Genomic DNA, 23,548 nt, shown 5'->3' with positions numbered 1-23,548 from the left:
AGCGCCCAGCGGCCCAATAGGAACGCCAGGCCGGGGTGGGAGAGGCGTGGAAAGCACCGGCAGACCAATCACAGCTCGGTGCGCGGCTTGAGGGGCGGGGACAGGACTCCCTCACTAACACAAATAGCGGTGTGTGGTCGCAGGGCGTTAAAGGGGCGGGATTAGGGGGCCATCGTCCAATCGCGCTGCGGGATTTGTTACATTGACGGGGAAAAATGCCGGAAGGACAAAACAGCAGAGATGGCGGTACCGGATGACAGCCGCGCTCTTGCTGATCAGGAGAAGCAATTAACGGCGAAAGAAACCAATCAAGCCTTTCGGCACAGATTTAGAGGCGGGGATTTCGGCTGTCGCCCACTCGTGGCCTCTGTTATGGTAGCAGCGGGCGGGTCCGCGCACAGCCAATGGGGACGAGCCGCGGCGGCTGCCGGAAGTGACGTTCTGCCGGGCTCGGGAGCGGGATCCAGCCATGGATGCCTGGGTGCGCTTCAGCGCCCAGAGCCAGGCCCGGGAGCGCCTGCTCAGGTGCAGCCTTGGCTCACCGGGCCCAGCGGGCGGTCGCCGGGGGGCTCAGGGCAAGAGGGTTGTGGAGGTTCGGAGGGGGCGGTGGGGGAGCAGCGGGGATTACGGAGAGCCCGGGGAGAGGGGTCACCGGGAGGGTGGGTGAGAGGGTCACGGAGGCCTCGAAACCCGAGGAGGGGAATCACGGGGATCCCAAAATCCCGGGGCGCCGGGTGGGCCGTCACGGATGCCTTCGAGCCCAGAGAAGGGGAGTCCGAGGCCCCAGGGTGGTGTCCCCCGTGTTTCGTGTCCCCCTGACTCCCTCGTTGTCCCCAGGGCCGCCCAGTACGCCTGTACCTTGGCTGGGGCCGCGCTGAGCCGCGCCGGGAACGGCTCCGGGGGCAGCTCCGGGACCCTGAGCCGCCTCCAGCACCTGGAGGCTCATCTGAGCCTGGGCCGCAAGCGTGAGTGGCAGGGGGTCAGGGCGGTTTTGATGGGAGGACGGGGCTGTTTTGGGGATCCTCGAACCCCCGGTGACCCCTTCGTGTCCCACTCCTGCAGTGCTGCGCTTGGGGGGCTCGGCCGAGGCCTTGGTGGGGGCCCAGCGCTCGCTGCATCTGCCTGACCCTGTCCTGCGTTTCTGCCTCACCCTGTCCCACCTGAACCGTGCCCTCTTCCTGGCCTGTGACAACGTCCTGTGGGCTGGGAAAACCGGGGTCCTGCCTGGCCTTGCCATGGACAAGTGGAGCCAGAGGTCCTTCAGGTGAGTGAGGAGAGGTGTGTGGATTTGGAAGGAGGGTTGGAAAAGCCTCCTCAGATCTGTTGGGTGGGAGCTGTACGGATGTCAGATTGCCAAGGGAGAGCGGGGAATAGCATTCCTGAGGGAAGGCAGAGAATGGACCCCCCCATTGCAGAGCAGATTTCTGCCTGAACATAACTTTTCCATTCCCCCCAGGCACTTCTGTGACTGTTGGGAGTGGCCAGAGGCTTCTGCTGCCACTTTTTCCCACTCTCCCATCCCTGCTCCGTGTTTTTCCCAGGTATTACCTGTTTGCTCTGGTGGTGAACCTGAGCCGGGATGCTTATGAGATCCGGGTGCTGCTGGAGCGTGCAGAGGCAGCCAGAAAACGTGGGAAGAGCCCGGAAAAAAGGCCCCAGCTTCAGGCTGATGGCAGGATCCAGCGTCTCCGGCTCCAGCTGCAGCTCCAGCTGCAGCTCCTGCTCCAGGTGCTCCGGGATAACCCCCCACTTCTGCTGGACGTGCTGAGGAATGCCTGTGACCTGGTGATCCCGCTGGAAAAGCTGGGACTGTGCAGGAGCAGCCCGGGAATCGTGGGATTCTGTGGCCTCGCCTCCTCTCTGCTCTCCATCCTCACCATCCTCCACCCGTGGCTCAAGCTGAAGCCATAGTTATCCCAGGGGATTCCTTGGGATGTTTGGGAATCCTGGGGGTGTATCCCAGGGGTTGTGGCACCTCTGGAGCTGACTGGCTCATTCCATTCCCATCATTCCTGACTCCTTGGAGCCACAAGGTTCCAGCACTGGATCCAGTGTTGGATCCCACAGGGACATCAGCTCCCAAAATGCGTTTCTTCCCATTGACTTTTTCCAGCAATTTTAGGGGTTCAACTTTCCCCCTTTCTGTCCAGGAAGCACCTTCAACATGGAGCCAACTAAGAGGGAATAATCGGGGCTGGAAAATGTGGATTGCTGGGGGCTTCTCATGGTTTTTTGGGGAGGTGAAGCCATGGGGTTGGGATGATTCTGGTGCCAGATAATGTATCCGACCTCAAGTTGTTTGGACAATTTTCCTGCCTTGTAAGAAATCTGAACGCAGGGAGCGAGGAATGGAAAGAATGGGTTTCAAGGATAAATCCGTGCCTTTGGGGGGAAAATTCAGGCAGCAATTTACCTTCCTGAACCTTCCATGAAAGCCCAGGGGAAGGAAGTGACTGGAGCGAGTTGTGCCAAGCTGGGGGGATCACTCCCAGCATTCCCATATGGAATTCCCTCTGCTGGAGAACACGGAGGGGACTCCCGTGTGCTTCCCAGCACATCCACCTCCCTTCCTCTGCCCAGAGCTGCACAGATCCACCTCGGCTGCATTTCCCTTCCCAGATAACCCTGTTCAGTGGCGTTTTTTGGGGAAAAAAAAAATCAAGTGTGGCTGGTTCTCTGTTGGGATTCCCTGCACCTGGTATTCCTGGTGCTAATGCCTCGCCGAATTCCCCTTTTTCCCTGGGTTCTGTGACACTTGGATTGCACGTGGCCCCAACCCAGCTCTGGTGTCTGTTACTAAGCCCTGGACCAAGGGACACACTGGGATCTGGGAATTATTTAATACCAGAGTCAGATTATCCTTGGATCTGTCCCTGGGGGAGCAGGAATATCCTCTTGAAGGTTTTTTGGGAGCTCCATACTGAAACTCCACCCACTCCTGGGCCCATCTGGGCTGTGCCAAGGGAAAACCAGGCATTGTGCATCCCTGTGGTGGTAATTAAGATGGGTGGGAAGGGCTCCAGGGGAATCCCACAGTGTCAGTGTAATTAATTAATTAATTAATTAAATTATTAAAGTGCAGCGACCTCCAGTCCTTGCGTCCTGGGATCTTGGGAAATGCAGGACACTGGGAATGGGCTGGGAATCACCCAGTCACAGAATATCCTGAGCTAGAAGGGACCCACGAGGATCACTGAGTCCAGCCCTGGCCCTGCACAGACTCCACAGCAATCCCACCCTGTGCCTGAGAGCGTTGCCCAAATTCTCCTGTGGCTCTTGAGCCCATTCCCTGGGGAGCCCCAGCTGCCCTCGGGGGAAGAACTTTATGCTGATACCCCCCTAAAACCGGGAGGGATCCCCAAATCCTGTTCCTGGTCACAGGGGCAGAGATCAGAGCTGCAGATTCCCGAGGTCTCCTCTAGGATGAGCAAACCCAAGAGCCCTCAGCTCTTTGTGTGGCCCAGATGCTTCCCCTTGTGTCCTTCCTTTGGATACTATCCAGGGATTTATTTGATGTCTTTTTTTATGTCGTGGTGCCCAAAACCGACCCCAGGACTGAGGGTGAGTGCCCAATACCCCCCAGGACATGGATGTCCCTCCTGGCTGCCAGGCTCAGACCCAGCTGGCCACTGGCCAGCACCTGCAGCTGCTCTCCAGCGCCTCATTTCCCATCTGTCCATACATCCAAGGTCGCCCATCCCAGCTGGGGGAATGCTGGGGGCACGGGGATGAGCTGGGAATGCTGGACTGGGAATACTGGGTTTAACTGGGAGCACTGGGCTGGGACCCTCCCGTGGTTTTGGGAGATTTTGGAGAACCTTGGAACTGAGGAGGGAACATCCCTGCTTTTCCTGGTGGGCACAGGGGGATACCGAGTCCCTTCCCTGTCCCATCCCATTCCCATCCTGTCTCTCTGCTCTTCCTGCCCCGAGCCTGGACCAATTTCCCAATTTCCCAATTTCCTGCACCCCAGGGGCTCCCCCGGAGAGGTTTGGGGTGGGGAGGGGGAGTGTGAGGTGCAGCAGAGAGATTTGGGGGCAGCGAATTGTCCAGCGATATTTGGGCATTGGGAAGAGAAAGAATCAGGAGTTGAGGAGGCTCCCCCTGTGCCTCAGTTTCCCCTGTGACCCGGGGCGGGGGGTGCCCTACCTGTGCTGGTGGGGCCTCACCTGGGCGGGGCTGTCTGTGGCCACAGCTGGAGCTGCACAGTCGCTGTTTGTCTGTTTTTCTCCTCATTCCTTGGTTTTTTTTTTTTCCCCTGAAAATTCCAGCCCGTCCCACAGCCGCTGGCAGCACAAGTTTCCCTCTGTCCTCAATCGCAGAGTTTGAAATTTTTTTTTTTTTTTTTTTTTTTTTTTTCCGAACCCACTCAAAAGCTCAGTCCGGGAGGTGGCAGTGTCACCCGGAGGACGTGGCAACACAAAATCCACCTAAATCCACACAAAATCCCACCAAACCTCACACAGACCCCCTCCACCAAGACCCCTCATTCCAACCCCTCTCCTGACGGTCCCCATGGGGCAGATCCAGGTGTCGCTGCCACCTCTCTGTGGCTCCGTCCTCGGAGGAGATGCACACCTTCCCCACCCCATTTTTCCAGAAAAAAAAGTGGAAAAAAATCCCCTTCCTGTGTCCCCCAGGTGCCCGGCACCCCCCACAAAAACCTGCACCCACCTCCTCCCTTCTTCCCCATCCCCTTTTTTTCTGTGTTTTTACCACTTCGCCTGTTTTTTTTTCCCCGAACTCTTTGCACCCCCCCACCCCAAACCACATTTATTTTTAGCAGCCAATTGAAGATGAAGGAGGAGGGAAAATATACTGAAAAAAGAGGAAAGAAAAAGGGAAAAAAAAAAAAAAAACAACCCCGGGATTTTGTCCCGGCTGGAGCCAGGAGTCATCTTTGGGCTGCAGCACCGCGATGTGGGGTGCGGGGAATCGGGGGGTGCTCCTGGCGCTGCTCCTGCTCCCAGGTAACATCCCCCAAATCCCCCGGTTTTGGGCAGTTTCGGGGTCTTTTGGGGCTGTTGGAGGAGGGAGGGTGCGAATCCTGGTACTCGTTAATGAGAACGCGGCCACGCGTGGTTCCCCTGCCCCTCTGAACGCCCGGGGAGGGGATTTGGGATAAAACAAAGCGGTTTTGGTCATTGCCCCCGCCCAATACCTCGCTTTTTTTGGAGGGACAAGACACCTACGTCTCCTTGGATTTGGGTCGGGGTGAGGAGTGGCAAGGGGAACCAGTGAGAGGAACTAAAATCCGGCTTTAATGGAATTTTTTTTTTTTTTTTACGGCAAAAAAAGAGGGGGGCATTTCCATCCCCACCCATGACCCCCACCTCGGGGGGAAACTGAGGCACGTGGGAAGCGCTGGGGACTTAATTTGGGTGCCGAGGATGTGTTTGGGGAGCTGCGGGTTCTCCGAGGGGTGCCCACCCCTTTTCCCCGCAGTTTCCCCCTCCCCACCGGGGTGCCGGCCACCCCAACCCCACTCCTGGATGTCGCTGGATGGGTGTGGGGTGTCCTCCTCACCTCAGGACCCTCTGTCACCTCCCCAGGGCTCTGTGAAGGATTCAACATCGACGTGGGACATTCGCGGGTCTTCCAGGGACCCCCCGAGTCCCAGTTTGGGTACCGGGTGCTGCAGTGGGGGGGCGATGGGGACAAGTGGTGAGTGACCCTCGGGGGGACCCAGGGGAGACGGGAGGGAAGGGGAAACTGAGGCAGGAAAGGGAAAAAAAAGGAAGGGGGGGAAAAGGAAAACTGGAGGTGGGTGGAGGAAACTGAGTCAGGAAAGGGGAGAAAGGAGAGGGGAAACGGAGGTGGGAAGCCAAAACTGAGGTGGGAAGCGGGGGAAAGTGGGTTTGGGAAAGAGAAACTAAGCCAGGGAAGGGGGAGATTGAGGTTGGGAAGCACAGGAAGGGCAAGGGCTGGAGCAGCAGGAGGCTGTGGCCACACAGCCGGACAGACAGACAGACAGACAGACGGACGGAAGCGGCCTCGGTGCCGCAGTGTGGGAGGCAGAGCCTGGCACGGCGCCCCCAAAAACGTGGCTGCTGGGTTGGAGTGGGGTGTTGGGGTGTGGGTGGCGACGTCCCCGGTGTCCCCTGTGTGTCCCTCGCCGTGTCCCCCCCCTTTTTGTCCCTCCAGGCTGCTAGTGGGGGCCCCTTGGGATGGGAACGGTCAAGGTGACATCTACAAGTGCGGCGTGGGACTCCAAAACTCTTCCTGTGCCAAGGCCAACCTCGGTACTGAGTGGTGGGTGGGGTGGCTGTGACTGGTGAGGTCGGAGGGGGGGGGTCCCCAAGGTGCTCACCCCATTTTTTTGTCCCCACGTCCCCCAGGGGCTGCAGCTCCGTGGCTCCGCAGCAGCGCCGGGCACCTCGGCATGACGCTGGTGGACTCCGAGGATGGTGGATTCGTGGTAAGCAAAACCTCCAGGGACAAAAAGCGAGGCGTGGAAGGGCATGGAGGGGGTGGGGTGGGGGATCCAGGTGGATGTCACCCACTGTTGTGTCCTCATGTCACCCCCCCTCCCCAAAAAGGCGTGCGCCCCGCTTTGGTCCCAGGAATGTGGTACCTCTGTGTTCAGCTCCGGCCGCTGTGTCCAAGTCAATGAGAAGCTCCAGCCCATGGGGACCATTGCACCCACAGCACAGCGTGAGTGGAGTGGGATGTACTGGGATATAGTGGGAGGTGCCACCCTGGTGTCACTGTGTCCCCTGCCAGGCTGTTCTACCTACATGGACATCGTCCTGGTTCTGGACGGCTCCAACAGCATCTACCCCTGGGAGGAGGTGCAGGCATTCCTTGGGAACATCCTGGGACGTTTCTTCATCGGTCCTGGGCAGACCCAGGTCAGGACGTGGCACCACGGTGTCCTCAAGGCTGGGATGGTGTCCCCAGGGCGAGATGATTGTCACCAGGGCAATGCTGCTGCCCCTGGGGTGATGTCATTGTCCCGGGGTGATGCCATCCCTGTGGAGACGCTGCCCTGGGGTGACATCACTGTGCCCAGACTATGCCAACTGGAGATGGTTTTGGAGGGGCCAAAGGTGCCCTTTTCCAGGGATTAGGGGTTCCTGATTTGGGTGAGCTCCCTTTGGATTTGGAGGCTCCCTGGCTCACGTTTCCCCCTGTTTTGGGTGAGGGGGCTTCTGTACAGGGAGCGAGCGGTGCAAGAGCAGCTGCCAGGGGCAGCACCCTGGGGATTTGAGGAGCCCCCATGGACTTGGTGATTCCCTGGGGGTCCGAGGGATGTGCCAGCGGATTTGGGGCTCCCCTCTGGCTCTGACTCTCCTCATTTCAGGTGGGGGTGCTGCAGTATGGGGAGCGGCTGGTGCAGGAATGGGCGCTGGGGCAGCACCCCACGGCCCAGAGCCTGCTGGAAGCTGCCAGGAACCTGACCCGCCAGGAGGGGAGGGAGACTCGGACGGCCATGGCCATCCGGCAGGCATGGTGGGCTCTGCAATGGGAATGCCAGAGGGATTGGGAACGGGGGCAGAATTGGGGATGTGATTGGAGTCAGGATTGAGATCGGGATTTGGACTGGGAGAGGGAGTGGGATCGGAATTGGGATGAGGGTCTAGGTTGGGATCGGGATTGGAGTTGGTATCAGGTTTAGGATCTAGTCAGGATTTGGATTGGGGTTGGGATTGGGACTGAGATCAGGATCAGGGAAGGGAGCAGGGTCAGGGCTGGGGAGAATATTGGGATGGGGATGGAACAGGGGCTCACTGTGTCAGCCACACTCCCACAGCACGGAGTCCTTCAGCCCAGCTCAAGGCGGGCGCCCGGGGGCCACGAGGCTGCTGCTGGTGGTGACCGATGGGGAGTCCCACGATGGGGACGAGCTGCCGGCGGCGCTGGCAGAATGCGACCGGCAAAATGTCACCCGCTATGCCATCGCTGTGAGGCCCCTCCCACCCATCCTCATACCTGCGTGTCCCTTACCCCCGGGCCGGGGGCTCCTGCCGACCCCTGTCCCTCCCTCAGGTCCTGGGGCATTACCTGCGTCGGCAGCAGGATCCCGAGGATTTCATCCGGGAGATCAAGTCCATCGCCAGTGACCCCGACGAGAAGTATTTCTTCAATGTCACAGATGAGGCCGCCCTGAATGACATCGTGGATGCTCTGGGAGATCGGATCTTCAGTCTGGAAGGTGCTGGGATCCCGGGAAGGGCTGGGAATTCCAGCTGGAAGCACAGCTGGAGGCACAGAGTCTCCTTCCTCCCCCCGGCCAGGCACCCGTGGGGACAACGAGAGCGCCTTCGAGCTGGAGATGTCCCAGATCGGCTTTTCTATCCACCGCCTCGAGGTGATCCCACTGGGAAAGGTGGAAAAATAACCCTCAGCCCTGCTGAGTGTCCTGGGATGGGAGAGTGACACTGCTGGGGGCTGGGGACACCGAAGGCGTTGCGGTGTCCCCGCGTTGATGTGTCCCACCCATCCTGGCAGGACGGGATCCTCTTTGGAATGGTCGGAGCCTATGACTGGGAGGGGGGTGTGCTGGAGGAGAGCCAGCGTGGGCGCATTGTTCCACCCTGGGAAGCTTTTCAGGAGGAATTTCCGCTGGAACTGAAGAACCACGCGGCGTATCTGGGTATGGAGGAGCCCAAGGGGTGAGGGCGTCCCAAGGGATGTGAGGTGAACCAGGCACAGTCCGTATCCTCGAGGTTTGAGATGAGTCAGAGACGTCCTGGAGATCGGGGGTGAAGTGGGGATGCTCCATGGAATGGATATTTGGGATGCTTGGTGACACAGAGATGCTCCATGTCCCAGGGATGCTCCAGTATATTTGGGGTGCCCTGGGGGTACTCCGTACTCCAGGGATGCTCCAAACCTGGCTATTTTGAGCACACCCCATCTCCTGGGGCTGTCCCTCCTGCTGACCCTCCTTCCCCTCCCAGGGTACTCCGTGTCCTCGCTGCAGCTCCCGGGAGGGCAGCATTTGTTGGTGGCTGGTGCCCCCCGGTTCCAGCACAAGGGCAAAGTCGTCCTCTTCCAGCTGGACCCCACGGGGGCAGTGACGGTGGCCCAGGCACTGATGGGGGAGCAGGTGAGGGGCTTTGGGGGCCTTGGGGGGGGGAAGTTTGGGTCCCCCACTCTCCTTCACACCCTTTTTGCACCCCCAGATCGGCTCCTACTTCGGCAGCGAGGTCTTGGCCCTGGACCTGGAGGGAGATGGGGACAGTGACCTGCTGCTGGTGGCCGCACCCACCTACCTGGGGAGCCAGAGCAGGGAGACAGGGAGGGTCTATGTGTACCGTGTGGGGCAGGTGAGAGGGCAGGTGTGGGTCTGGGGGTGTCAGGTGGGGGGGATAAGCACGGCGTGGGGCAGGTGAGGGGCGGGGGGCTGGGGTGTACTGGGAGGATCAGCGGGACACAGAGGGATGCAAGGGATTGAGGAGATTTGAAGGGATCGAGAGGGTGCCTGTCCCATGGGGGGGTACCGAGGGCTCCCCCGCACCCCTCCAGGACCGCCTGATCCCCGCGGGGTCGCTGCACCCCGAGCCGAGGCCGCAGGATTCCAGGTTCGGTTCCGCCCTGGGCGCGGTGCCGAACCTGAGCCAGGACGGGCTGGCTGGAGCCGTGGTGGGAGCTCCACTGGAGGACGGGCACCGCGGGGCTCTCTACGTGTTCCACGTCTCCCCCGCCACTCTCCTGCCCCAGTACAAGCAGGTAAGAGTGCACTGGGAGAACTGGGAGGGGCTGGGTGCGGTGAGCACGTCCCTGTACGAGGATTGTCGTTCCCAGCGCATCGAGGCGGCGGCGCTGGGCTGGAGCCTCCGGTATTTCGGGATCAGCGTGGACGGACGGGTGGACATGGATGGGGACGGGCTGGTGGACGTGGCCGTGGGGGCTCAGGGTGCGGCTGTGGTGCTGCGGTGAGTAGGGGACAGGGAGTTTGGGACAGGGACATGGAGAAGGACAGAGACACCGCAGGAGCAGTGACATGTGGTCATGGGGACATTCAGGGGGACTCCGTACCTCAATTTTCCTCTTGTGAGAACTTGAGATGCTTCCAGGATCCTCCCAGGCCTCTCCGTGCCTCAGTTTCCCCTGTGACAGGATCCAAGGCAGGGCCAGGCGGGTGTTCCCGTCCCCGCACGATCCCGATGAGATCCCTGGCGTGTCTGCGTCCCTCAGGTCCCGCTGGATCATCCAGGTATCCGCAGGGATGTCTGTGGAGCCAGCTGCTGTCAGTGTCACCCGGCAGAACTGCCAGCGCAGCGGCTCCAGCGCTGTTTGCCTCCGGGCCCGGATCTGCTTCCGTGCCGAGACACGCACGCAGAGCCCTGTGGACATGGATATCGGTGAGTGTTGGCGATGGGCGGGACTGCAGGGTCCTTGTGGCATCCTTGGAGCATCCCTGGAGCATCCCAGAAGCGTCCCAAAGGGTCCTGGAGCATCCTCGGAACATCCCCAGGGTATTGCCTACCAGAGCATCTCTGGCTGTCTCGAGAGAATCCCAGGGTGGGATCCTTGGAGAACCTTGGGAGCATTCCAGGAACATTCCAGGAGCATCTCAGGGTGTCCTGGAGAATTCCTGGAGCATCTCTGGAGCATCCTGACGGCCCTGGATCATCACAGGGCGTTGCTGGAGGATTGCAACATCCCTCCGACCTCCCAGAAGCATCCCACGGGCATTCCCTTAATCTTTCCAGAGCGTATATCTGGTGATCCTGGACCACCCCTGGAGCATCCCAGGGTAGCCCTGGAATCTCTCAGGAGCATCCTGCAGCGTTCCTTGAATATCAACAGAGCACCCATATCCTTGGAGCTCCGCTGGAACCTGCCACAACATCCTGGAGAGCCTCTGAGCCTTCCCTGGCCCCAGTTTGTGCAACCCAGCACGTCCCTGGAGCGTTCCCGGAATTCCCTGGAGTCTCACTGGGGGACACTCGGTCCCTGACCCGCTCCCTATCCCCCAGATCTCCGGTACAACGTATCCCTGGAGGAGCGGGTCCCGAAATCCCGAGCTGCCTTTGACTCCGGCGCCCGGCGGCTGCTGCAGCGCCGAATCGAGATCCCGCTGGGAAGGCAGAGCTGCATCCGCATCCCCTTCCACGTCCTGGTCAGCCCCAAGAACTCCTTCCTGCCCCCTTTCTGGGGTGCGATTGGAACGAGGCTGATGGGATCCCCTGATTCTGCAGGACACCTCAGATTACCTGCGGCCCCTCAGCCTCAGCCTCACCTGGGCTCTGGATGTGGCTGCGAGGTTGGTGCTGGATGAGGCATCTCCCACCACTATCCGCAAACTGGTGTGTACTGGGAGGGATGTTTCCGGACACTGGGATCACCCCTGAACACCAGGATCACTCCTGGCTCCTTCCAGATCCCATTTTTCAAGGATTGCGGCGACGACGATGAGTGCGTCACCGACCTGGCGCTCAAGGCCACCACAGACATCGTGGGCTCCAGGTACCCCTGGTGTCCCCCCAGTGTCCTCATGGTGTCCCTGAGATCCCAGGAGCCTCCTGTGACCCCCCTGGCCTCCAGGCAGAGCCCCCACATCCTGCGTAAAGGCCGGAGGAGGATGCTGGTGGAGGTGGAGCTGGAGAACCGGGAGGAGAACGCCTACAACGCCAGCCTGTGGCTGCACCTGCCCAGGAACCTCCACTTCTCCAGCCTCGTGCTCCAGGTACAGCCTGGGGGCGGCCCAAATCCTGAGGAGCCCCTCCAAACTCTCCCACCAGGTCTTTGGAGAACCTCTAGGTCATTCTTGTCCCATTGAGTCCCCAGACCCATTTCAAGTGGAGCTGGGGGTCCACAGTGTCCCCAGCCTATTCCGTGTGGCCCATGGAGGTCCATCGTGTCCCCAACTCCTCCCAAGTGGCAGATTGTGTTCCCTGGTCCCCTGCATCCCCCTGTGGGGGGGATCTATTGCTGCCACCTCCCAGTGCCCCCGAGTGGCTCAGCTCCACGTCCTGGTGCCCAATTTGTCCCCCTGGCAGGATCCCAACACGGTGAAGTTGGAGTGCTCAGCCCTGGGCGGGCACCGGCGGCGTTGCAGTGTGGGCTATCCTGTCTTCCCCTCTCAGGCTAAGGTAGGACCCCCCGAGACCCCCGTGAGCCCCTTGGGACCCCCAACCCCCCACCACACCCCTCTGAGCCCCCCCCCATCCCCCAGGTGTCCTTCAAATTGGAGCTGGAGTTCAGCTGCTCCGTCCTTCTGGACCGTGCCGAAGTCACGCTTGAGGCCACCAGGTAGGGGTGTGGGGGGAGTGCTGGACCCTCGGAGGAGGGGCCACAGCATGGGTGGGCTCTGGGGATATTCCCAAGTGTCCCCTCTGTCTAGTGACAGCACCGAGGCGACACCACGGGACAACGTGGTCAAGATTTCTGTCCCCATCCGCTATGAGCCCAACCTGTTCCTGTCCAGGTGGGGCTGGGACAACGTGAGGCAGAGTCGGGGGGGGGTGGGGGGTGATGGAGGGGGACACAGACGATGGATGCGACCCCCGTGTGCCTCCCCAGTAACACCAACCTGCATCGCTACGAGGTTCATCCCCTTGGCACCTTGAGCCACAGCTCTGGCCCCGAGTTCACCACCACGGTCAAGGTGAGATGATGAGAACCTGGGGAACGGGGCCCTGGGGAGCCCTGGCTCATCGTGCACCCATCCAGGTGCAGAATTTGGGGTGCTACCCCATCCAGAACATCACCCTGCACATGGCCCTGCCAGCACTGGGCGACCATCGGGCAACCATCCTGTCTGTGACTCGTGTTCTGGCTGAAAATGTGAGTATTGGGGACACTCAGGGGACCTCGGGGAGATCCTTGTGGCCTCTTTTTGAACACCCTCGCCCCCTCCCCAGGCCACCTGCACGCTGCAACCCCCCAATGAGGGGACACAGGTGGTCCCGGTGGCCCCCCAGGACCTGCTGCACGTGGACAGGCTGGTAGGGATCACCGTGCCCACCCCATTCCCCCACGGATTTGGAAGGTTCAGGGGGATCCCCACCAATTTCCCCCCCCAATTTTTGCCTCCCTAGGACTGTTCCAACACCTGGTGCCAGGAGCTGAGCTGCCACCTGGGGAGGCTGGAGCGTAGTGAGGGAGTTTCCATCCAGCTCCTGCGCACCCTCCACGACAGCTTCTTCAGCAGAGTGAGCAAAGGGGAGGCGTGCAGGGAATTAGGGGGACCCCCCCCTGCTCCAGGGAGGATCCTGGGTGAGGAGCACACGTGGCTCAGAACCTCCCTTTTCCCATATCCAGGTGAAATTTCGGAGTGTGAGGATAGTCAGCAGTGTCTGGCTAGGGGTCGTGGGGGAGATGTTGGTGCTGGAGGAGGGGGCACAGCGCAGGGAGGTAAGACCTCCCCCACCCCCCAGTTCCCCATTTTCATCCTTATTTCCCTCCCCCAAAATTCCCTGTTCTCCCTCACTGCCCATTCCCCCCACCCCAATCCCCGTTTCCCCTCTAATCCTCGCTTTTCTTTCCAAATTCCTTCTTTCCACCCAAATCATTTCCCTCCCCAAATTCCCCTTTTCCCCCCCCTCACCCCTACCCTTGTTTTTCTCCCCCGAATTCTCATTCCTCTCACCACTCCCCGTGTTCCTGCAGCTGGTGCTGGAAGTGCTCCAGGGAAGGCAGGTGCCCGTGTCCCTGTGGATCCTGGGGGGCAGTGCCCTGGGGGGGCTCCTGCTCCTAATGCTGCTCAGCCTCGGCCTCTGGAGGGTGAGGAGGTCACCGTGTCACCTTGGCGAGGCTTCAGATGCCACTGGAGGGGGGGGGGGTCACGATGTCATCCCGAGGGGAAGATGTCCGTTTCCCACCCCCCCTCAATCCCTCCTCTTCCTCCCCAGCTGGGATTCTTCTCCCACCGGGAGCCCCCCCGGGAGGAGGAGGAGGAAGAGGAGGAGGAGGAGGATGAGGAGCACTGAGGTGGCAGGAGAGGACGTGCCGGGATCTCCCTCTGGGGACACATTCCAGGGCCATCCCAGGGGACTCCTGGGCTGGCAAAGGCATCAGCCCCCGAGGGTGGAGCCCCCCAGGGTGGAGCCCCCCAGGGTGGAGCCGGAGGATCTGGGACAACATCTGGATGTGGGAAAAATTGGGAATGACCTGGAATGGAGCAGCAATAAAGCTCTGGCCTGTGGTACTGCCGTGTCCTGCATCCCTGTGCATGCAGATGATCTGGGAGCAGGGATGCTGCCTGATTCAACAAAAACCCTCTGGATTGATGCCAAATACGACTCAGAGGGATGGGGGAGATCCAAAACCCAGCTTTAGCTGGCTCTGGATTTAAATCTCGCTTAAATCCTGGACCACAGGGAAGGAATTCCTGATTTCCAGCACTATGTGGAAGAGGGAAGAATGAGTGGGTGTGACCCCTCAGAAACCCCCATCGAGGGACGTGATGGATAACAGAGATAAAGCACTGGGATTAAAATCCCAGGATCCAGCTGGATTTTCCCAATCTCTGTGGATCCACAGTCCTGCCCTAGGACTGGGGGGTGTCCAGAATGGCTTCCAGCAGAGCAGGGAGGGAGGAAAATGTGTCCCAACAGAGTGGGAGGCCTTAGGATATCCACCCTAGGAAACAAATATTGCAAATCAGGGTTTTTCCTTTCCCCAAAAGCTTTTCCCGAGCTCATTTCTGCACACCATGCCCTGGGAGTACTCCAGCTCCTGCCTCCCTTTCCCAGCTCCAAGGATGACCTGGGGAGTGGAATTCATTGAGAAAGGCCTTTATTGGACGGAAGAGCAAAGAAAATCAGGAATTAAATCTAAGTGGAGCCACTGAGCCAAAGGGGTTTGGGAACGTCGCCCCCACAGTGTCCCCCTAGGGCAGTCAGTGGATACCACGAGTACGAGGGTAACTCCCAGGATTCAGACCTGGAAAAAAGTTCACAGAAACGGGGAAAAAAAAAAAAAAAAATCTCAAAACAACCAAAGAATCGGGAAAAAAAAAAAATAAAGAGTTTCCTTAACTTATGGGGGAGGGCAGGGGGATTCCCAAGGGAGTGGTCCACAATTCCTGCCTGGAATGACTCATGGGGGCAGAGGGAGGTTTGGACACACCTGGGGCCACAGGCATGTGGAAAAGGGTCAGAAAAACCCGAATCAACCCCAAAAATAGTCCAGGATGAGACAAAATCCTGCTCAGTGCATTCCTGATACCACAGCGTTCCCAGAGCCTTTCCAGGACCGTGGGGGCTCCTGAGGCTCCAACCCCCCCTAAGGAAGAGCTCCAGAGCCTTCCTTCTTCCACCTGCCATGATTTTATAGACCCCAAGGATTCCATCCAAAATGGGGCAATAAAATCTCTCGTGGATACAATTCCAATCTCCTGGAGTGTAGGAAGATTCAAAAAAAATCCCCTTTTTATCCCAACCTTTTTCCAGAGAAAGCTACGAGGGACTTGAAACCCCTCTCCAGACCGTGCCCCACTGGAAAAAAAAAAACAAAAACAAAAACAAAACACTTTTTCTGATACAAAATGAAATCAAATCACTCCCAGAAATTCCCAATTTAGGACTAACGAGGCAATTCCACGGAGCAGAAGGATAAATTCCTAGGAGAAGAGCGCTTGGTGCTGTGATTCCCACAAGGTGGGGCCCCCTAATTCCTGCTATTTGGCGGGGTGGGGGGGTGAGGGGGGTGAGGGGGGTGGGATTTGTTGGAATTCTCAATGGACACCTCGAGCAGGGATGCTCTGGCTTTTGGAAACCCTCTGGGAGCGCTGCAGAAACCTTTCAGGAAAAGGTCAGAAAGTCCATCTCTCCTGCACTGGGCTGTCGGAAGCGTCGGGATTCGCCATTTGCCGGGTGGAATCTTCCCCCTTTAGGCTCTTCCTGCAGACGGGACACGTATCGTGCTGTGGGGAACACAAAAACACACAGAGATGTTTATCCTGGAAAGGGGGAATTATCCTGTGGGATTGATTACATGAATTTTCTGGGATCTCACCAGCTCCAGCCAGGGCACGATGCAGCTGCTGTGGAAGACGTGGTTGCAAGGGAGCTGCCGGACCTGCTCTGCCACGGTGTAATCCTCCTTGCACACCGGGCATTCCAGCCCTGTGTCTGTGGAAAACAGGGAATGGCAGGTCAGGGGACAGGACAGGAGTAAAAGCTCCTGGGAGTCACTTGGGTCTACTGGGAATGAGGTGTCCAGGGATCAAAGGGATCCCAGCAGGAACGGGAGCTCTGGGAGTTACAGGTCATTTGTGTCTGCTGGAGGTGGAACATCCAGGGATCAAGGAATTCCTGCCAGGATCCATCCATCCCTCCATCCATCCCTCCATCCATCCCTCCATCCATCCATCCATCCATCCATCCATCCATCCATCCATCCATCCATCCATCCATCCCTCCATCCATCCACACAAAATCCTCTGGGGATGGAGCATTCAAGCATTCAATGAAATCCCACAGGATTTGCAGTCTAGGATCTGATCCTGGATGGAGCATCCAAAGAATTCCTGCTGGGAACACGAGCTCTGGAGCTCCACCAGCAAGGATTCATCCATCCACACACAATCCCTATATAAAAATATTAGGAATTCCTAATGTTCTCTCTACATAACCACGAACAAACAAAAATCAAAGTGAGGATGTTTGGATGCTTGCCACAATTTCCCAGCCTGGAATATGGGATGATGATCCCAATGCTGACTGTCACCACGGGAGGTGGCTGAATTCCCACTCCCTCTCCCTCTGTTCCAAGCTCATGATGCTGACACAGACACTGCCAGGAGGTCACCTCCTTGGGCAATTCCAGGGATCCCTTCCAACTCGGATATTCCAAGATTTCATGATTCCAAGCCTGCCTGGGCTCTGTGGGCTCTGACACAATGGAATTCCAGCAAGTCCTTGGCTTCCCAGAGGAGAGGAGGACACACAGGTGTGCAAAACCACGGGATAAAAATATCCTGCATAGAACTGTTCTGGTTTAATCATAATGGAGGTGTAGGGTTCTGGTAACCAGAGCAGCTGGGAGGGATCCTTAGGGTGAAAAATTCACGGGGTTTTTTAATTCCAAGAAACCCCCAGGGCCCTGCTGGCAGTTTTCCATGATGTTTCCAGAGCAGAGTATGTTGAGAGCCAGTTTGAAAGGGAAGGGATGAGTTGAGAGCACCAACAGGGATTTGGGATGGGGGAAAAAACCATCGTGGGGATGGGAAGAGTCAGAACTCTTCAAGGCACACTCTAGGACTCCCCAAACGTTCTGGAGAACGGCAGAGCTCCAAGATTCCCGGGGAGAACTGAACACCAGAGATGGCAGCAGCAAAGCTTGGGAGCTGAGAGCTTCCAGCCCAATCCCAGGGGGAACAAAATGCTCATGGGGGAGCTCAGGATGTCAAACACCAAGGTCCAAGTGCCACCAGATCCCGGGATGGAGTCACCCACCGACTTGCTCTTGTGTCACAGCCACTGTTGGGAGCGATGAGATCTTCTCCTTGTCTGCTGGTGGTGGCCCTGTGTTTTCCAGCTGTCCCAGGAGCTGTGGAGAGAGGGGAGGAAAAAAAAAAAAAATTTCCATGCTCAGGAGCAGGGACCTGCCACCGGGTCTGCCCCCAGCACAGGTGCCCCTCACCTGAGTGACGATGGCGTCAAGGCCGCTCTGTCCCCACGCGTAATCCCCGGGGTTGGAGTGAAGCATCCCGCTCCTGCCAACGGGAGAGTCCAGGAATTCCCCCCCCAAATCCCAAACCAGCCCCTGGCTGCTGGGTTACTGGTGGGATCTGGGCTACTCACCAGGAAAAGGGATGTTGGGAACCAGGAACGGCTGAGTTGGCAAAAAAACCAGCAAAGATTTGCTGAATTATCCTGAAGAAGGAGGCATGGGGGAAAAAATAAAAAAAAATAAAAAAAAACCAAAACACGGGAAGAACAAGTTAAGTAAGTAAATAAATGGTGGAAGAAAGGATGGGCAGGAAAACCAGGAATTCCTGCTCTATGGATGCCTGACTACATGGCTCACAACTGTAAAAATCCTTGGATAAAGCTCCAAAACAGAGAGAGACAGCAGGAAGGAATTTCGAGATATGAGCTCATCCCAGAAATGGGAATGCCTTGAGTTCCAATGGAAGAGTTGGTAGTGGGACAGGGAAAACCAAGGAAAAACATGGAAAGGACAAGCCAAATAAATAAATAAATAAATAAACGGTGGCAGAAGGAATAGGCAATAAAACAGAGAATCCTTTTCCCATGGGCACAGGGCTCACAGCTGGAAATTTCGTGAATAAAACCCCAAAACAAAGGGAGAACAAAAAGGAATTAGGGATGGGAACTCATCCTGGGATGTGAGTGCTGTGTTGCAGGCAGACAGAGCTCAGAACTGTGCTAAGGGGGCTGACAGAAAGTGACAGGACCCCACTGTGAGGTTTTGGGGAACCTCTGGGTGCCTCTTGTGCACCCACACTGTCAGGCTTCTTCTTCTTTTGTGTAAAAAGCCAAGCAGCTAACAGTTGCTGTAAAGTTATTTATTGCAGAAGCACATCAGTCTCAAAAACGAAAACAAAGCAAAGCAACGGCATAAAAGCAATGGCAAAGCTGCAGTGGCAAAATGCAGGTGGATAAAGCCATGGCACAGAGCACCAGCTCTCCCTGATGAATGTTCTTTTATAGAAACTTTTTAACCAGCTAAAACAAAAACTCAGACCACTATTCCTTAACCTATTAGAATTTTAGTTTCTTAGCATGCCAGGCTATGTGTAGACTATGTTCATGGCCTATCCTGTTCTAACTGAGAAATGTCAGCAATATTCTTAACTCTAACTTTATTATGTCTAAAGTTCTTGGAGCCTCCAAGGAAACACTAATATGTTTTTCAACCTTCACTACAACATGTACAACTTCTCAGGCATCTAAGACCTTTTCCTCACTAAAAACACTTAAAACTTATTCCATTCGTTCATTTTCTCTCTCTTATGTTACAACCTCTGCCATACTTCAATCCATCTCAAGCTTTCAACTCAATCCCCGCACTCTCATCTCTCCCTGAAGGATTCGGAGAAACTCTTGACTTACTGACACCCAACACCCCATTTTCTCCCCGGGGAAGGCACCCAACACTCCATTTTCTGCCAGGGGAAGGCACCCAACTCCCAATTTTCTCCAGCTTTCCCCAGGAGAAGTCACTCACCCCTCGATGGCAGGCGAGCGATCGGGTCGGGAGCTGCCTCGGGACCGGTACCTGCGAGGCATCGGAAGCCGCGGGGGGCGACTGGGACCCCAGAGCTCGGCTGGGGGGCCCCTCTCCACATCCCGACCCTCTGGATCCAGGGAATTGCTGCTCAGGAATGGTCGGAAATCCGGGAAGAACATCGTGTGATCCAAGTGGTCCCAAAGCTGTGGAGAAGGGGAGGGGAGATGGGAGATTGGGGGAGATGTGATCGCCGGGGCTCGTCCCATCCATTTCGCTGGAGTTTATTCCCGTTGTTGTCACGGATCCAGGGGGAAAAAAAAAAAAAAAAAAGTCTGGTAAAAAGGTTTAATTATAGCCCAAGTGGATGCAGAGTTGCTGCAGCACTCCCAGTAAAACTCCCCAGTAAATGTGGAAAGCTCCCTCTCTTCAAGGGCTGGAATTGGAGGAGGGAAAATGCTGGACCATGGGATCACTCACATGCCCCGGGGAGGATGTGGGTACTCAAGGACAGCAGGGTGGCATCCAGATCCCTGGGGAGTGTCCCCAGGAGCATCCCAAAGTGCCACCCAATCACACACTGCTCTTTTGTGGGATCTGTCCGTGTGGATAATGCCATTCCCTTTGTCCCTGCAGTGCATCCCATGGGGCTAAATCCCCACCTGCTCCTTGATTTACCTCCCTGAATGACCCATGGGTCTCCCAAAAATCTGGAGACCCCACAGAGACCCTCTCCCACAAATCCATTTGGATTAAAAAATAAAAACCCACGTATAAAATCCTCAGTTTTCCTGTTCCTCTGATGGGAGCTTTGCCTGCAACTACACCCCTGGGGACAACTGCCAACCATTATTCACCTCCAAATCCAGTTTAATTTATTAATTTATTAAAGCTGCACGGGCAGCAAGATGGGATCAGGATCTGCCTGAAATTTCTGGGGATGTGAACTGATATCCAAGCAATAATTTGGATAAATGGATCCAGATGAAGAGGGGGAGGGACCCATCTGGGTGCAAACAGTGAAGGATCCAGATTGGGAACAGATTGGAATTCTGACTGTTTTGGTGGATCCATTTCTGACCCAGGATTGAATGGATTTCCTATGGGTTTCATAGGAAATGGCAATTTTCTATCTCCTGGAAAACTCCCCCAAATTGTTCAAACTCTCAGGAAAAGGAAGATGCCACAGAAGAAGAGGAAAAAGCAGGAAAACTCACCTCTGCAAACTGTGAGGAGGGGCTGTCATCCAGGGCATTGCCATCAAAAAAACTGGGGAAAAAGAGGAGAGTGAGGGCAGGGCCCATTCCCAAAATCCCTCTGTGCTTCCTAAATTCCCCCCACTTTGTTTCCTGAAATCTCCCCAGAAGGTGTAAAATAAAACAATCCAAAAGAGGTAAAAAAAAAAAATTAAAAAAAAACCCAAAGGGCGAACACCCAAAAAATAGTAAAAAGTTTTTTTTCCCCCTAAATACTAAAAAAGGTAAGAAAAAGATCAAAAAGAGCAAAAAAAAAAAGACAAAAGGAGTAGAAAAATACCAAAAAGTGTAAAAATATCAAGAAGACCAAAAAATGCTTTTCTTCTACAAAAAACAAACAAACAAACAACAACAAAAAGGGAAAAAATACTTCCAAAAAGAGCAAAAATTGCATTTTTCACACTAAATTTCCTTATTACTTGATCCATTGTCTTTCCACATGCCTGGACATTGAATTTCCCTGGATTCTCAGGTACCTGGAATCATCAGTGACTTCCTCGATGAAGCCAGACTCACAGCGGGGGCAGGTGTATTCCTGGGAAGACAAAAGGGAGCTGGGATTAGACACGAAATTTTTGGAATTCTAAAGGAAAAAAAAAACAAAAAAAACCCTCTTTTCAGGAAGTTTCCCAATCCTAGATCTCGAGCATCTCATAAAATCACCACAAAATTTAATCCCGTGGGATTTGGGTACCAGAAAACAAAAAAGGTGTTGGTGGGATCTGCAGAATTGAAGAAAATCCCTTCCATGAAGAAAAATTGTCCCTGATCCTATTCCCAGAGTTTTGTCCCAGATTGGCTTTGATTCAGAGAAAACCATGGAAAAAAAAAACCCAAAAAAAGACTCCAAAGATCCTCTCTCGTGGATATTCCCTGTCCAGATCCCATCCTGCAGTCAGAGACTTCCCAAACCCCACGATTTTTGTGAGATCCTCATCCAGAACCAATCCCTCGGGATTAGAAGATTCTTCCCTTCACCCATGCTTCCCAAATCCCTGGAAAAAAAAATAAAAAATAATAATAATAAAAAAAAAATCTTTCATCCTGTTCCCAAAATCACTTCTGGATTTTGTGGGAACTCCAAATCCAAATCCTGGATCAACAGCAGCAGGTGGGATGCTTATACATTCCTGGAAGCTTTGGAATTTTTTTTTTTTTTTTTTTTTCCCAGTTGGGAGTTCCATATGGAAACTCTCAGCTTCCCACCCAGTAGCTGGAGAGAGATAAAAATGGCATTTGGGATAAATAGCTCTGGAAGGAGGGAGAAGGGGAATGGGAACAGATGGTGTGTGGGATCCTGCAGAGCCTTTCAATCAGCTCCTTGCTTTTCCCTGAAATGTTTTAGGGATGCAGGGGATGATCCTGGAGCCTCCCGGGTGCTCCCATCCTGGGATCTTCACAGGGATCTCATTCTTTAAGCCATAGGACAAAGAAAAGCAGATTTTTCCCAAGGAATCTCCTGGTTCTGTCTCCCCTCCAGCCTTGTGCTCTGTGATTCCCAGAAGGAAAACGAACCAGAATCCCACCAAGATTGTTCTCAGATCATTCCTGAGGCAGCTGCAGCTCCGTGGCACATCCACGGCCAGCCTTGGATTTGATCCCAAATCCGGGCAGGAAAGTTGGATCAGGTGTTTTTCCAGGTGATCCCTACCCCAAAAATTATGGAAAGATGGAAAGTGGAATCCCAAAGAAAAGCGTGCAGAAGTTTTCCTCGGTTCTTGCTGCACCCACCAGCTCCTCCATAGCTCTAATCCCAATTTGAATTTCCTCCTTTCCCTTGTCTCCAGTCAGAATAATTCAGTTTCTCCACCAATTTACACCTTGTGGAATTCCACGTCCCTCCTGCCATCCACACATTCCTCACTCGGAAAATAAATAAAAAAAAATTTAAAAAAAAATCTTCCTGGCACGTCCAAAGCTCCACTTCTCATTCCACGGGGATTTTGGCGTGGCAAGACCCTCCTTCCACCATGTGGTTGGGAAAAAAAGAGGCAAAAAAAAATCTCCAGATGATTTCCTGGAGGATGGGGATTCTCCAACCCAACATCATCACCTCTGGCCTTGGCAAGTGCAGAAATTCTGCTTGGCAATGTCTCCTTTTCCATGCCCTCATCCCTAATCCTCAATCCCCTTTTCAATGACCCAAACCAAGGAATTTTGAGCCAAAAATTCAACACCTTTTGGGTCGGTGTCCTCCAAGGACAAATCCACGGGAAGCAGCTCCCACTGGGGTCCGTGGGCAGAGCCACAGGGCCACGTTCCCCCAGTGCCAGGAATCTGGAGAGTTCCTGGAGCAAAACCCAGGGGATTATCCCAAGAAATGAAATTTTAGGTGTTTCCCTGGTGCTTCCCCCGGGAGCAGGGACGGAGTTTTCCTCCCAGGATAAACCAGGAACGTGATGAAGGCACCAGGAAAGTTCAGTTTTTGGGGATGGAGGGGTTGGAGTGAGAGCTGGACGACGCTTCCTTTGAAAAAGTGGGTTTGGGAATGTTGGAGGGAAAAATGGATCCTTCGGCGTGGGATAAAGAAAAATTTGGGATTTTCCCAGATCCAAGGAGCAGGGACTGGGATAATTTAGGAGCAGAGGGACAATTCCTACCCTGTCGGACGAGCAGACGCTGCAAAGGCTGGCTGCTCACGGAGAGGGATGGGAATGGGATTATCTGCTTCCATGAGGAACAGGAGATTTCCCCCAGTCCCCTTCTAGTCTGAGAACTGGGATGGAGGATTCCATGTGGGAACAATTTCCTTAGGGGGGTCAGGGAGTCACTGGGGGATCACCATTGCTCCTACACCCGCCCGGGGCTCACCGGCAGCTCGGGGCTCCCCGTCCCGGTCCTCCCCGCCCGGGGCTCACCGGCAGCTCGGGGTTCCCCCTCTCCTACCCTCCCTACCCGGGGCTCACCGGCAGCTTGGGGCTGACCTCGCCCTTGCAGCTGTGGCAAAAGAAACGGTGCTGCGGCACCGCCGCCGCCGCCGCCTCCGCCATCTTCCCCACTGCCGCCGCTGCCGTCACTCCTCCCAGGGCAGCGAGAGCGGCCCAGAGAGGCCCCGCGCTTCCGGGAACTCCTCTGCTCCGCGTCCGCTCTGGAAAGCGCAGAGCAGCGGGATAGAGCGGCCCCCGCCATGGAGAGGAGTGCACGCCCCCTGCTGGAAGCCTCCCAATGGGAACCGGGAGGCTGCGGCAGCGGAAGTGACG

The 23,548-nt window shown here is 55.9% G+C and overlaps 3 protein-coding genes and 1 long non-coding RNA gene across 7 annotated transcripts; 2 read left to right on the top strand and 2 right to left on the bottom strand.

Moving 5' to 3' along the window:
* The first annotated feature begins 172 nt into the window (after positions 1 to 172).
* On the top strand, positions 173 to 3,081 carry PEX11B (peroxisomal biogenesis factor 11 beta). 2 transcript variants are annotated; one of them, XM_014891279.2, is made up of 4 exons: positions 173 to 525; positions 838 to 965; positions 1,063 to 1,264; positions 1,542 to 3,081. In XM_014891279.2, exons 1-4 carry the CDS (start codon positions 470 to 472, stop codon positions 1,909 to 1,911), a joined length of 756 nt encoding a protein of 251 aa, XP_014746765.1. In that variant the 5' UTR covers positions 173 to 469; the 3' UTR covers positions 1,912 to 3,081. The 2 variants fall into 2 exon arrangements, with proteins under 2 accessions (XP_014746765.1, XP_088010801.1); XM_088154675.1 differs by lacking the exon at positions 173 to 525 and having other exon boundaries at positions 734 to 965.
* Positions 2,460 to 6,292, bottom strand: LOC148220765 (uncharacterized). The gene is made up of 2 exons (XR_015798628.1): positions 5,527 to 6,292; positions 2,460 to 5,021 (listed from the first exon to the last, which is right to left on the bottom strand). It is a non-coding gene; the product is annotated as an uncharacterized LOC148220765 (long non-coding RNA).
* On the top strand, positions 4,919 to 14,072 carry ITGA10 (integrin subunit alpha 10). Its single transcript, XM_088154678.1, has 30 exons — positions 4,919 to 4,970; positions 5,553 to 5,664; positions 6,145 to 6,242; positions 6,339 to 6,418; positions 6,540 to 6,654; positions 6,724 to 6,851; positions 7,304 to 7,452; positions 7,754 to 7,904; positions 7,990 to 8,155; positions 8,238 to 8,311; positions 8,452 to 8,596; positions 8,904 to 9,052; positions 9,129 to 9,272; positions 9,472 to 9,675; positions 9,751 to 9,881; positions 10,144 to 10,310; positions 10,929 to 11,071; positions 11,151 to 11,258; positions 11,333 to 11,418; positions 11,497 to 11,638; positions 11,952 to 12,044; positions 12,128 to 12,204; positions 12,296 to 12,379; positions 12,475 to 12,559; positions 12,625 to 12,738; positions 12,816 to 12,899; positions 12,993 to 13,106; positions 13,216 to 13,308; positions 13,564 to 13,677; positions 13,806 to 14,072. Exons 1-30 carry the CDS (start codon positions 4,919 to 4,921, stop codon positions 13,881 to 13,883), a joined length of 3,480 nt encoding a protein of 1,159 aa, XP_088010804.1. The 3' UTR covers positions 13,884 to 14,072.
* Positions 14,073 to 14,674: 602 nt separating this feature from the next.
* Positions 14,675 to 23,399, bottom strand: RNF115 (ring finger protein 115). Of its 3 annotated transcripts, none has more exons than XM_014891340.2 (9): positions 23,255 to 23,399; positions 20,825 to 20,883; positions 20,310 to 20,361; positions 19,093 to 19,298; positions 17,703 to 17,774; positions 17,542 to 17,614; positions 17,355 to 17,448; positions 15,913 to 16,028; positions 14,675 to 15,820 (listed from the first exon to the last, which is right to left on the bottom strand). In XM_014891340.2, exons 1-9 carry the CDS (start codon positions 23,336 to 23,338, stop codon positions 15,710 to 15,712), a joined length of 867 nt encoding a protein of 288 aa, XP_014746826.1. In that variant the 5' UTR covers positions 23,339 to 23,399; the 3' UTR covers positions 14,675 to 15,709. The 3 variants fall into 3 exon arrangements, with proteins under 3 accessions (XP_014746826.1, XP_088010799.1, XP_088010800.1); XM_088154673.1 differs by having other exon boundaries at positions 23,273 to 23,367; XM_088154674.1 differs by having other exon boundaries at positions 19,093 to 19,369; positions 23,255 to 23,286.
* Between the last annotated feature and the right edge of the window lie 149 nt (positions 23,400 to 23,548).

The sequence above is a fragment of the Sturnus vulgaris genome, chromosome 31, assembly GCF_052056855.1.
Source record: "Sturnus vulgaris isolate bStuVul1 chromosome 31, bStuVul1.hap1, whole genome shotgun sequence".
NCBI classification, from domain to species: domain Eukaryota; kingdom Metazoa; phylum Chordata; class Aves; order Passeriformes; family Sturnidae; genus Sturnus; species Sturnus vulgaris.
The sequence above is the reverse complement of the archived record's forward strand: the minus strand, read 5'-3'. Positions and strand labels throughout refer to the sequence as shown.

What these genes read in the sequence shown, in the direction of transcription:
- PEX11B (XM_088154675.1), top strand. Translation starts at nt 749, where the DNA reads ATGCCTTCGAGCCCAGAGAAGGGGAGTCCGAGGCCCCAGGGTGGTGTC. An exon ending in TCTGAGCCTGGGCCGCAAGC is followed by an intron (nt 966 to 1,062) that starts GTGAGTGGCAGG and finishes CCACTCCTGCAG; the next exon opens with TGCTGCGCTTGGGGGGCTCG. An exon ending in TGGAGCCAGAGGTCCTTCAG is followed by an intron (nt 1,265 to 1,541) that starts GTGAGTGAGGAG and finishes TGTTTTTCCCAG; the next exon opens with GTATTACCTGTTTGCTCTGG.
- ITGA10 (XM_088154678.1), top strand. Translation starts at nt 4,919, where the DNA reads ATGTGGGGTGCGGGGAATCGGGGGGTGCTCCTGGCGCTGCTCCTGCTC. An exon ending in GGGGGCGATGGGGACAAGTG is followed by an intron (nt 5,665 to 6,144) that starts GTGAGTGACCCT and finishes TTGTCCCTCCAG; the next exon opens with GCTGCTAGTGGGGGCCCCTT. An exon ending in AGGGGGCACAGCGCAGGGAG is followed by an intron (nt 13,309 to 13,563) that starts GTAAGACCTCCC and finishes GTGTTCCTGCAG; the next exon opens with CTGGTGCTGGAAGTGCTCCA.
- RNF115 (XM_014891340.2), bottom strand. Translation starts at nt 23,338, where the DNA reads ATGGCGGAGGCGGCGGCGGCGGCGGTGCCGCAGCACCGTTTCTTTTGC. An exon ending in CGCTCGCCTGCCATCGAGGG is followed by an intron (nt 17,775 to 19,092) that starts GTGAGTGACTTC and finishes CTCCTTCTTCAG; the next exon opens with GATAATTCAGCAAATCTTTG. An exon ending in TTGACGCCATCGTCACTCAG is followed by an intron (nt 17,449 to 17,541) that starts GTGAGGGGCACC and finishes CTCTCTCCACAG; the next exon opens with CTCCTGGGACAGCTGGAAAA.